This window comes from Raphanus sativus, chromosome 1, assembly GCF_000801105.2.
Source record: "Raphanus sativus cultivar WK10039 chromosome 1, ASM80110v3, whole genome shotgun sequence".
Lineage (NCBI taxonomy): Eukaryota > Viridiplantae > Streptophyta > Magnoliopsida > Brassicales > Brassicaceae > Raphanus > Raphanus sativus.
The window spans coordinates 13,964,506-13,978,118 of NC_079511.1; the positions used below are offsets into that span (position 1 = coordinate 13,964,506).

Sequence of the window (13,613 nt, forward strand, 5' to 3'; positions counted from 1 at the left end):
ATTTTGAATTCGTTAGGATATTCAGAGGATCGGATTGGATTTGGTTTGACTAATCAATGGTTAATTGGATTCAGAATTTTAGCCAGGCCCTAGTCTGGATATCAAAAGTTCTCTCAAGCTGAGAATGTAGTTGCAGTTGCATTTATAGGTTGTTGTAAAGAAAACTTTTTACTTTTTACTAGACAATAAACATGATTTAAACATTTTTGGCTGAATCTGTATGTTTTAAATAGTCAGAGGAAAGGAAAACAGAACTAAGTTCTTCCTCCAAGTCTCCAGTAAGAGATTTAAAATAATGACTAAGCCTTTGCTACAAAAACATCTCTGAGATCTCTAAAACAATGCAATGGTCACTGACAATACAACATATAAGATAGGAATCAACTCAAAATTCAGATCACAAGTTCAGCTTCTGTAAATGTGAGTCAAAACGAAACACCATCATCATCTCTTTTCTTGGTTTGGTTTCCTCGACTCATGTTTGGTGCCAAAACTCTAAAACGCCATCCGTCCAGCGAGCCTACTCTCTGATATACGTCTGTCTATGGCTGCATTTATCGAGTTCATCTGCCACCATTTCAAGAAACAGCAGACATGGTTCTGAGTAAACAAAAAGTTGCATGCTTTTAAAGAGAGGCTACTAAAGAATTTTCTTTTCTTATTATTCCTGAGACTGTGGTTGCGCAAAGCTATCAAACTTTGCAAACTTGAATGAAATAAAAGAAGCTGACCTGGTTTGATACCAAACCTGATTGAGTGTGATCTTGTGGAACCAATCACCACAATTTCATTTAATACAAGATCAGAGCAAATAAGATAGATAATGAAGATCGAGCAGATACAACACACAGTTTTCTCTACTACTTGTTGCAAGTACAACTACACAAGCCTATGTCCTTATTCTCATATTCTAAAGGAAGCAATTATTAACTGAAACTATAGAAGGGTACCTCTTAGCACAGAAACAATAAGCTCTGGAGTTAAGGAAAAAAGGCATCAATAGAGCCTACCGAATGGGTTAGAAGGGTAAAGCAAACACTCCTTTAACTTGAAAATCAGAACTTACCTGGCTTGTTTCATCATGGACTTTGTACTTCGGTAAGGACATTCTTCTTTCCTCCTGTAAATACAGACACATAGAGTCAGATTATAAAAAAAAAAACAAATGATTCGTTAATGAATGACACTAGTAGAACTGAACAGGTGTAGGAAGGAAACTAACCATGGACATGGCTTCATCATCCCATACAAGATAGACCTCATTAGGCTGAGAGCTAGGAGCTTTATTTGCAATCACAGGAGGTGGACCAATTGAAGGACCACTAGTGTTTGGACCAGAAGCATACGAATGAGAATTATTCCCACCCACTGCAACACAAACATTAAAAGAGCGATTTAAAAGAGCTGAGTCAAATGCAAGGAACTGATTCTAAGAGCTAAAGACTGAACCTGGAAATGAGTTGTTAGGCGGATACGGATTTGCTGATCCTACGGTGGCATTGGCATTAGGCAGTTGCTGAGCAGAAAACGGTGAAGCTTGAGAAGGGGTGATGCTATTCACAACAGGGAACAGAGGCTGAGAAACCGGCATAGCGGGAGATGATGGTTGAATCCCAGGAGGAGCAGGAGATGATGTTGGCATATTCATCCCCATACCATGAACAGGAAAGAGTTGTGGTGGTCGATACCCTAAATGAGGAGGCGGAGGAGCAGTTCCCGGTGGATTCTGTGGATACCACTGTTGTGGACGGGGAGGAGGAGGAGGCATAGGCCATCCAGGACCAGCAGGACGCATAGGAGGACCAGGATAATACCTGTTGACACAAAATTATTTAACATACGGAACCCAAAGTAGAACGGTTCTAAGGAAACATCACTTAGCATGGATCAGATACTAAAGACAACAAAGACAACACCTGACTATCTTACAAGTCAGGGAAAGAGAAGGAATATAGTTTACATACATAGGTCGCGCAGGAACAGCACCAGGCACTTGTTGGGGTTGATAAACCATTCCGTATGGTCTAGGAACCGCAACACCAAGAGGGGCGGAAGGGATTTCAACTTTTGCAACTTTAGCTAGAGACTCTTCCTCTGCAGAAAAAGCCATAACGTCAGTTTCAAAAAAGGTATAAATGTGATAATGTAAACAATACAATCTCAAGCTCTAGTCTTTACCTTCTTCTCCGTAGTGAGCAGCCAAGACATCAGGTGGGATGCCTTGCATTCCATATATCTCAATATCAGTTGAATCTCTACCTTCTTTCGAATTAGGTACCCTTGTTGGAAAAAAAAAATATATTAAAAAACAATGTCATGACAAGAAGTCAACTAATCTTTCCCTAAACCCATCTTCCACATGCCTTAAAATTGAATGTCTTTAACCAAAATAAGCAAAGAAACAACAAATCAAAATCTATTAATCAAAAGAGTGTTCCTTTCAATAATTTTCATACATTAGGAGGGTTCATGATTAGATTGGTATGAGATTAAACCAAACCCTGAAAGAGCTAACGCAATAAAGATTCAATTTTTCGAAGTTGCCAGTAAACATGCACATTCAAGAGGGAAGGAACATACTTGGTGACATTCTCTTTATGAACCTGGAGGACATGAATGACCATGCCGCTGGCTGTGGAGAGCTTCTTGTGGCAGACATGGCACTTGAAGTGTTTGGCTTTCTGGTGCTGGACAAGAATCTTCTCGTCGTCGAACTCTCTGTCGCAGTAATAGCACCACACCTTCTCCGTCGCTCTCTTCTTCTTCTTCCCCATCACTCAAAAAAAGCCCTTTCTTCTTCCCCTCTCTAGTTTTCTCGGCTCTTGTCTCCTTCCTTCCGCTCTCGCTAGGGTTTCTATTCGGACAAAGGCGTTTTCTCGATTTCTTTTGCGATCTCACAGATTCTCTTGTCTGTCTTATGTTAACCCTTTTTTCTTTTCTTTTTTGTTATCTTCCGTTACTCTCTTTGTATTTATAGAAAAGGACCTTTCCTATGTAATTTTGCGTAAAATCCATATACTTTCAAAAATATATCTTTACCTCCATATATAATATATATATATCTAGTTTAATATCTACATCTTGCAGGGCATAAATATTATATATAAAAACTATTTTACATACTACTATTTATTTTACTTTTACATATTAAAAAACTAACAAAATAATAAATATATATTAAATACTTGAAAATAATTAACTATTTATCTATCTATACTATTATTTGCCAAGTGATTTTTCGCAACGGAGCTCTCACGTTAAAAGTTAGAGCGGTTAATGTCGTTGTTACCCTTAATGAGTTTATATATAATTTATTATATAATTAAAAACGAAATTTACATTAATAATATTATATTTATATGTTATATTAGATTATAAGTTAATATTTTCCAAAGTAGAAAGATAACTCTTATATATGTATTTTGTTGTTATCTGAAAGTAATATTTTAAAAAAAATTAAAGCTAAAAAATGAATTCTAAGTTAATATTATTATATTTATATGTTATATTACATTATAATTTAATATTGTCAAATATAAAAGATAATTATTAGATATATTAAGTTGTTATCTGAAAATAATATTTCTTTTTTAGTTTTAAGTTAATAATATTATATTTATATGTTATATTAGATTATAAATTAATATTTTCAAAAATATAATTCTTATATATATTTTTTAAATTCCAACACAATAATAAAATAATAAATTTATATATTTTTATGAATTTTTTATCATACATAAAAATGTGATGTTTAGTTTAATTTTTGAGAACATAAATAATAACTTATTATTATTATTTGGAATTAATAAATATTTAAAATAAAATTATTTCCGCATGTGCGGGCAAACCACCTAGTTATTATTATATTATTTATGAAGTGATTATGCTGATTTGTCATATTCTCCATGATTTTAGGCTTACTCGATAATAATTTTTATATATTTAATAATAAACAGTTTTGAAAACATGATATTACAATATTTCAGATGTACAAATATTTGATATTATCTTGTTTTTATTATATAAAATTTTCATTTGATTCTAAGTGAGTCAATAATTTTGATAATATAATTTATTTATATATTATTTGAATATATGTTAATGTTGTAACATATATATATATATATATATATAATTTTTTAAAATAATTCTGATAATTAAAAGGTTATCAATTTTGTCCCGTCAATATTTATATATTTATTAATATGTCAGTAAGGTGCGGGGCGGGGGTTTAAAACATTCGAGGCCTAAAATAGTACTATGTTTTTTTGCACTTTTGATGATGATGTGGGATCGAATACTAGCTGAGAAAGTCTCGTCTTTCCGTTTTATGATCCATATTTTGTTACTATTGGATCTTTTGTTTTTTTTCCTCCTACCAACATTGACGGTTTTTTATGTTGCCTAATAGTAATTTTTGTACTCTGTTTACCGGGATTTTTGGGGTTGCTCCCCTACATTTGAATGAAACTCACCAGAGTTAAGATTTAGCCATTGACAACGAGGATCTCACACGCAGAATTGTGGACCTAGATTGCCTGAGGTTAAGATTTTTGTCAAACTAGCAGCTGCTAGCTTTTTTTTCATCTAATCGAACATTTCATGATTTCATGTGATCCTAATTTTTATATTTTTATTCACTAAAAGTATTAAAACTTTATCCACCAAAAGTACTAAAAATAATGAAATTTGGACTATTAGTATTCATATTCAATATGTAGAGTTGGGTCATGACTGCCTTAACTTTTTTATTTTAGATGAATGTATCAAATTATTTTTGAATGAAATTTTTTATCGGCTCATGCATTGACATACTTTTTGAAAATGATTTATTACTTTAAAAATTGAAAATTGTGTCAAACATATGTATTTTTTCCAAACATATCTATTTCATGCATCATTAATCATAATGTTTCAGACATTTGAAACAAAAAAAATTGTTTGTTCTTGGGTAGCATATATCTGTTTTCCCACGCATTTTTAGTATGTTTTTTTTTCCTGAGAAAGGATTATTCTTGGTAATCCAACACTTTATTATTTTTGTATATGTTGCATTAATGATTATTAAGATACCAACATAACTATTTTATGGTTTGAGTTTCTTGATTACCGAAAGTGTAGTGATATTTGATTAATATTCTCTCTTTTTAAAAAAATATTTAACACTTCAAAAGATTTCTCTTATTTAAAATTTAATAATATTTTCAATATTAAATATTAAATTATGTAAAATTCTTATATAATATGGCTCGCTATATTCTGTAGTTTATTTTGATTAGTTGAATTACGGTCATATAGAAATTTAATGAGTTTGATGACAAAAATATTAGTGACTTTTTGTTTATAATAAAAGTATTTTTTCTCAATTGAAAAATGAGGGAGTGTGAATATATAATGGTAATAATCATAAAATTGGGAACGCATATAGCATCATGACGAGGTGCTATTGTTTAAATCATCCTAAGAGACATGAGCACCAATCTGGCTCCCAACGTCCCATAATCAATATCTTTATACTCATAAATCAAAAGAGTATGAATATATAGTGTTTCATCTCCGCTTGATTTTAGAAATTGTGTTAGAAATATTATCTTTATATTCACAAATCAAAAGAATAATTTGAGTCAGTCCTAAATACCATGTTTGTCCGTTTTTAATAAATGACAACAACATTTATCTGTCAATATTTGTGTCGTCGTCTCATCCAACGTGTTGTTTAAATTGTCATTCCCACATTCCGAGTTCAAACTTTGTAGGCAAACATGAAGAAAATTGAGACTGTTCATGCGAGTAATGATGCATAAGCTCCATCTCATATTTAATCTCTGGTAAATTGGCGGGAGCTTCAATAGGAGATATATTCACATCTTCTTACACCTTTTATGACTATTGATCACTCTAGAAAAAAATGGATGAGACGTCGAACCTACTACTATGGATACACGTATCACCATAAAAAATACTTTGGCTTATTTGTTTTTTTTTTTGGATTTTAGATTGGTGACAACAAACGAGATATCTTATCGGGAAATGAGTATTTGTTGAAAATTTATATGGGTCATAATATAACTTAAGATCTACAATTGCATATGCCGATATGCACTGTTGTGATTCGCATTCTTTCTACATATGACTTATGAAAACATATATCAAATAAATATCAAAATATTTTACATTTGTTTTGCCGTTTGAGTAAATGATTTTGGCAGTAATTTGCAAACCAACCCAAGTTGGAACAGTTTATTCTCTATCATACGAGAATGATACCATCATTGAGTATTTTTCATTGGACCTGAGATCCTTGATTAGAAAATATAAATATTTGCATGGCCATATAATCTTAAGAATACATCAAACCTATAATGCATTTTTCAATGGTGTGATAGGAATCATAAAACTCAAAATGCATATATATATATATCAAGACGATGAAATATTAGTTTAGTTCTTCCAAAAAAATTGGAGAACCAATATGGCTCCCAACTCTGCGGACACAATCTTTCCATGTATGTTTGCTTTTTGGAATAGCCTTCGACACAATATTATTATACTCAGTGTTTGAAGAAATGATATGAGCCACTCCTAGATGACATTTTTTGCCAATCTTTAATAGATTACGGCAGCATTCATTCGTCAATTGTGTCGTAGTTTTATCCAACATGTTCTGGACAATGTTATCTCCACAATCCGAATTCAGCTTTTGAAGGCAAATCTGAAGAAAATTAAACTGTTTGTCTGTGTATTGTCTCCCAAGCTTCATGTTATATTCCATTGTCGGTGGATCAGCTTCGAATGGAGATTTATCAGGAGTTTCAGTGTAGATATAAAAACATGGCGGAGGAGATATACTCACATCTTCTGGTACATCTAGAGAATATCGATCAAATTTTTGGGAAAAAATTGTGTGAGCCATGATAAATAGTACCGTGAATACGAGCATTAACATGGAAAGAGACTTTGCCATATTTTCTTTTGGTTCAGGATGTTAGATTGGTGACAGCGAACTAGAGATGTTATAGGACAATGCATACGTTTTATTTGTAAAAGAGTAATTAATTGATGATAAGTTTATTCATTGATACTTTTATGTTAATTCATTAACCATTATTTAACAGTTCTTTGGATAAAATCACCATTTAACGGTTTGGTTTCAAAATAACGTTTACACTAAATTACAAATATGTTTTAGTACTAGCTGAAAAGTCTCATCATTCTGCTATATGAATTACTAGGGGAAACCCATCCTATGGGCATGTAAGTAAATAAACGAATAATGTATGAAAATTATATAAATTTGAAATTATGTTTATAAATCTTATATATAATTTTGTGATATTAACTTTTTATTTGTTTTGTTTTTAGATATTATATGTATATTTCACCACTAAAAGATGCATGAAAAGGTATTTATTTTACATATTTTCAATAGTTTTATTTTAATTCTGATTGTAAGTATATATATTTAAAGATAATTGTGATTTGTGATCCAAGTCTTAACATGTAATGACATCTTTTGTCTTAAGCCACCTCAACATCAACTGCCTATGAGTCAAGACTTAGAACACCCTGAAGTGATCCAGGGAATTATGATTTTAGACTGAAATTAGATACATTATCTCAAAATCACTTTTACTAAAAAAATAACTTTATCTTTGACATAAACAGTTTTCCTTTCATTCTTTATTGTATTTTTTTTTTTACTTTTTATCTATTTTGAAAAAGTGGAATTATTTATTTATTTGTTGTTATTTAGAAATAATATTTTCTATTATAAATTTTAAAAATTAAGATAAAATATGTGAATATTTTATAAATTTCGACTTAGTAATAAGCATATGTATTTTGATGAAAACTTTTAATACATAAATAATTTGATGTTTGATTTAAACATTTCAAGAAAATCAAATTAATTAGATATAAACTAATAAATATTTATAACACGATTATGCTTGCATGTGCGGACAAAACACCTAGTTAGGAATATAAGTAAATTGGTGTAAACACGTAAATCGATGACATTTTTTATTTATAATTATTTTTATGGTAAAAAAATCTAAACAATCACTTATATATATATTTTATGAATATAAATAAATATTAATGATATTAACATAAATATATAATATATTTTAATATAAATATCTATTAAATGAGATTTATTAATCATATATTTTATGATTATATATTTATGTTTTATAACAAAAATTATAAGCTCGTGATAACAAAATTTTTAAAGTGAAACTTATAATAGTTTTAATGATTTATAACGGTTTTTCAATATTCACTTCAAAGTTTGAAATAAAATTTTAATTTCTCAAGAACTGTACAATGAAAAATTTATAACTAAAATATTTTTGTAGTTTTATATTGGTATATTCATATATATATATATATAATATTTTGTATTTTTATATTGGTATACACACACACACACACACACATATATATATATATATATATATATATATATATATATAAATAATATTTGAATATCTATTCATGTAGAAATTTTACTCATATGGTTTTATGATCATTTATATTTCTTATAAAAAAACTTTTAAACCATGTCATTTCTAAAATTTTAAATTATAACATACACGAAAAATGTAAATTTAGTTTTATTTTGGAATTTTTTTATAGGATTAAAATGATTGTTTATTTTATGTTAATAATATAATTTTAAACATAAATGATGGAAGATACACAAGTTGTTATTAAATATTAAATTTATTAATTTCATATACATATATATACTATAATCATATCAGGTAATTTCATAACTTTTATATAAGGAAAAACGAAAAATATTAATTGTACATTATTAATTAATTTTTAGTAAAATTTGAAAATATATAGATATAGATTATTTAGGTATTTTTAGATTCTTACGGACATATCCGGACATGAGAGGGTCTGAAACAAAATCCACACAAATTTTTTAAGTAGTTGAACATAGCCTAATTTCAAAAACCTAAAAAATATGATACCAGAAAGAAACGATTTGGGCAAATGAGTATACGAATAGCTATGTCTAACTAATTTTTAAACAAATAAAAAGGTTATTCACCGTTTTGAATTTTTTTTACAGATGAAAAAATTTCATTTAAACATGTTGAATTATTATGATTAACAAGTACAATAAATATTATCGAATTACCGTGGTAAAGACAATTTATAAACTAGCTGCAAAAAGTGAAAAATAAATGTAAAATTTGTAATAAAACACTTAAAATGTAAGTTTCATTTTATACTTTGTAATAAATGTTGTCAAACTAATTAAAATTATAATAAATGAAGTGTTGGAATAATTTAAAAATGAAAAAAAATCTGTAAGAAACCTCTTGAAATATGTAAGTATTTAGTTTATACTTCAGTTTTAATCCAATAGAATATCACAAACTCAATCTACAATACCCATATATGTTGAAAATATTTTAATTATTAAATATTTATTTTGTATCTTTTTTTTTTGAATGAATGTTAAATTTTATTCATCAAAAAAGCCTTCTTACAACTAGTGCAACCTTTTTAACTTTTGCAACAAGCAAATAAAAACAACATTGAAATAAAATCCTTTACAAAAACTACTACTCCAAAGCCTCCTATCCCCCTCAAATTTGACCATGAGGCACAAGTCAAATTTGGCAATGCTATGAGAATCTCCTCATTAAAACCCACATTAGAGAAAACCCTATTGGGACAAAACTCTAATGGGGAAAAAAAGTAAGAAACTCAATAGCTAGGGGATCACCATCCTCACAACCTCCAAACCCTGATCAACGTCACCCGCAAAAGACCAAAACCACAAGCAGAAAACTATCTTGTTCTTGTTTGAAACCAAAAAGTAAGAACATCCTCCATACCTTTTTCCCCCCTTGATTTGATCAGACTAAGCTTGTTTCTAATACTATTTTCAGTCAGCTTCACAAGAACTTCTATTGGCATCATCTTGTCTCCATGTTTTACTTTATTCCTTTCCCTCCAAATAGAATACACAGCCACCTGAAAAGCATATCTCACGCAAAACAAACTCTTTTTATCCATAGCTCCATCTCTCGAAATAGTATGCACTATCCTTTGCCAATCATTAGTATGAAACCTCCCAAAAATGCCTTTGACCAGATGATCCCAAAGTTGAACCGAGTAAGAGCATTTGAAAAACAAATAATCTCTAGTCTCTGAATTATTTTTACAGAGAATGCATACTGAGTCAACCCCTTGACACCATTTGGATATTTTATCCATAGTGGAAAGTCTGTTTTGCATAGCCAACCAGGTAATAAAAGCAAATCTCGGAGTGGCCATAGAGAACCAAACCCCCTTAGTCCAACTTTGCTTCACCCTGTCTGTCCTTTACAAATCTATCAATACTAAAAGGGGCATATAAGCTCCATTGAGCCTATCCACGTCTGCAAAAAAAATCTGTCAATTAGAAGACTTTATTTTGCCACGTCATGTCATTCTTAAATCGATAATAAAAATTCCGATCTTCCTCGTGTGGGTTCATATTATTTCGTACTGGCCCATATTAAGCCTATTTCACAACAATTTAATATTCCTTGATCGTCTCTGACCCTTCCTCTTCTTTTCCGTCATCGTTTCGCTTCTCTGGAAATCACTGTTACCACAAACATTATTGGATCATTAGTCTGGGTTTTTAATATCTCGCAGTGGCTCAGTTCAAGCCCATCTTTCAAAAACCCTGAGGATCGCCGACTAGAATCCTTCAACTCTTTCGTTTTATTATCATTTCATCTCTCTGTAAATCGACGTTATCACCACCACTTTTGATCATTCAACGGTGTTCTTTATTCCTCTGTTTTTGGCTTCCTTCCACCTCCCTTTGTTTCTCTTACTATTTAAATACCTTCATTGAATATTACATGCAACCAAAAACTACAAGAGAAGATAAAAGTCATGTCCATCCACTCTGTTAGATCCACTGGAAAATCTCCCATCTCTACCAGAAAATCTCCATTGGCCTGATATTGGAAAGTTATATTAATGCAATATATCGAAGATTTATTACTAGGAGTGTTCAATCCGGATATCGGTTCGGTTTCGGTCCGGGTTTTTTCGGTATTTCGGTTAGTAAAATACAACTATCATTCTAAATCCATATTTGATTCGGTTCGGTTCACTTTATATACCATCGTTTTTTGGTTTATTCGGTTTTATACAAAAAATATAATTATTTAGTTTGAGATCATATTATATAAATTTTAGAGTCAGTTTGTCAATGCAATCATTTATTAAAAAATTATTATCTATTCAAATAAAAGAACAAAAAAAATAAAAACGCTTCTACCATCAAACAAAATAACTAAATCTAGAATTAAAATCAAAGTTAGAAATTTTGAAAATAAAAATTAAAAATAAAACAGAAGCATGGAAGAAAAGCTTTTTCTACTCATCCATATTTAGTGTTCATCAAAATCAAGTTTCTTCGAGTGAACATGAAACTCTTTTCTTTTATAGATAAGAAATAAAGTTGTGAATAGTTTTCACTAATAGTTATCGATCAAATTTATAATCTTTAGGTCAATTTAGTTAATCTCCTATATATTAAAAGAGAAACATTCAATATTTTAGCTATGACATGTGTCATCACTTGAAAGCTTCTTAAAGTCTCTAGAGAAATATGTTGGTCCACTAAAAATATATTATATAGTTCTCATTAAATTAACCATGAAATTAATTAGCTATTTACAATTAATATTATTCATTCTTGCATTAAATAAAGATACGGAACTACCAAAAATGAATCCAATATATATTTTACAATTAATGATTTTAATGATAAAGATTTGATAGAAATCTATATATCCTCTATTGTTTTAATGATATATTTTTAAAATAAATTAAATAATCATATTAATCATGTTATAAAAATTTATATTTTTTGTATATGTTATATTTGAATTTTTTAAAATACTATTAATTATGAAAATTGTTAAAAGTCTCACATCAAAAATTTAGTGATTTATGGTTTAAATTTTTTGTTATAATAAAATACAAATGATCATAAAAATATATAAATAAAAATTACATTTAATAGATATTCAAATTAATATATATATATATATATGGCTTATGACATGATATCATTATGGTGGAATGATCAATGTTAGTATTCAACGATTATTCAAATATACATTTCATTCGGTGCATGTGCGCGGATAATCACCTAGTTTGCTAATTACTATATCAGTCCGATTAATTTGTTTTTGGTTAAACAATTAACAAATTTCTATATCGAGAAATATAAGAAATAGCTACCTATAAAAAATATAGGGAAAAAAATATCAAACAAAGTTTTTGTCATAAAATAGCATCACAAGGAGAAAAATGACCAAAAGAAATTTTATTGAAGGGTAAATATGCATTTATAACCTTTGAGTTAATTAATTTAAGACTTATGGTTTCGAGTTAAAGAGTAGATTTTAGGAATGTGTTCAAAATTTTTAAAACAAAAAATAAAAATTGTTATTTGAGAGATTTGCCCAAAAATATATACAAATGGGATATATGTTCATTGTTTCCCGCACGCAAAAAAATAGTAAGAAAATTATTTAATATATACAAAATAAAGCAGGGGAACTTTAAAAAATATTATAGTACAAAATATCAGACTTTTTAAGTGCTATCCAAACAATTTGCTAACTTTTTGGTCTTTGGTCAACAATTTGATAATTACTATATCAATCAGATTTATTTCTTTTTGGTCAAACAATTAACCAGTTTCAATACCAAGAAAAGTAAGAAATAGCTACTTATAAAAAAATATAATAAGAGGATATATGTTCATTGTTTCTCACATGCAAAAAGATAGTAAAAAATCTTGTATATATACAAAATAAAACAGGGGAATTTAAAAATTTTATAGTACAAAATATCAGACTTTGTAAGTGTGATCCAAACAAATTAGCTAACTTTTGGTCTTTGGTCAAACACTAACCAATTTCTATATCACGAAAAATAAAATAGCTATTTGTAAAAATTATAAGAAGAGGATATATGTTCATTGTTTCTCACATACAAAAAAAAATTAATCTTCAGAACACAAATCCAAATAAAAAAACATGGCTGGAAAATATAATTCAATGATAATAGTCTTTATTATGGTGATGATGATAATGGTGATGGAACAAGCCAACGGAGAAACATCGGCTGAATGCCGTGACCGTTGCAGTCAAAGTTGTGCCATGACCGGCACACTTCCGATCAAATGCCTCCAGACTTGTTACAATAGATGCCACAGCTTACAATCTCATACAATAGGTAACTATTCCTTTAACATTGATTTTAACCTAAAAACATAAGACAAAAAAAGTTTTGAAACAAAAACCAAGTAAATGTAGAATTTATGATTATTGTGATGTTTTCTAACTATAAAAAAATATACTTCATTTTATTATCAATGGATATATTTAGACTGAATTTTAATAAACTAGACTGTTATTTCAGTTAAATGATCGAAATTGACTATTTATTTGAAACCAAAAGTTGGAAAATATAATACAGTTTTAACAAAACAAAAAAAAAATATAATACAGTAACGTTTTGTTTTGAAAACGTGAAGTATCACTAATTAGTTACGTGGTTTAAAT

The 13,613-nt window shown here is 29.1% G+C and overlaps 2 protein-coding genes across 2 annotated transcripts; both read right to left on the reverse strand.

Annotated features, from left to right (window-relative positions):
- Nucleotides 1-259: 259 nt before the first annotated feature.
- On the reverse strand, nt 260-2,930 carry LOC108829899 (protein SUPPRESSOR OF FRI 4). The gene is made up of 7 exons (XM_018603492.2): nt 2,581-2,930; nt 2,179-2,279; nt 1,965-2,094; nt 1,450-1,814; nt 1,223-1,368; nt 1,067-1,120; nt 260-567 (listed from the first exon to the last, which is right to left on the reverse strand). Exons 1-7 carry the CDS (start codon nt 2,772-2,774, stop codon nt 496-498), a joined length of 1,062 nt encoding a protein of 353 aa, XP_018458994.1. The 5' UTR covers nt 2,775-2,930; the 3' UTR covers nt 260-495.
- Nucleotides 2,931-6,439: 3,509 nt separating this feature from the next.
- LOC108829885 (protein DOWN-REGULATED IN DIF1 11-like) lies at nt 6,440-6,967 on the reverse strand. Its single transcript, XM_018603473.1, has one exon. It carries the CDS (start codon nt 6,965-6,967, stop codon nt 6,440-6,442), a length of 528 nt encoding a protein of 175 aa, XP_018458975.1.
- Between the last annotated feature and the right edge of the window lie 6,646 nt (nt 6,968-13,613).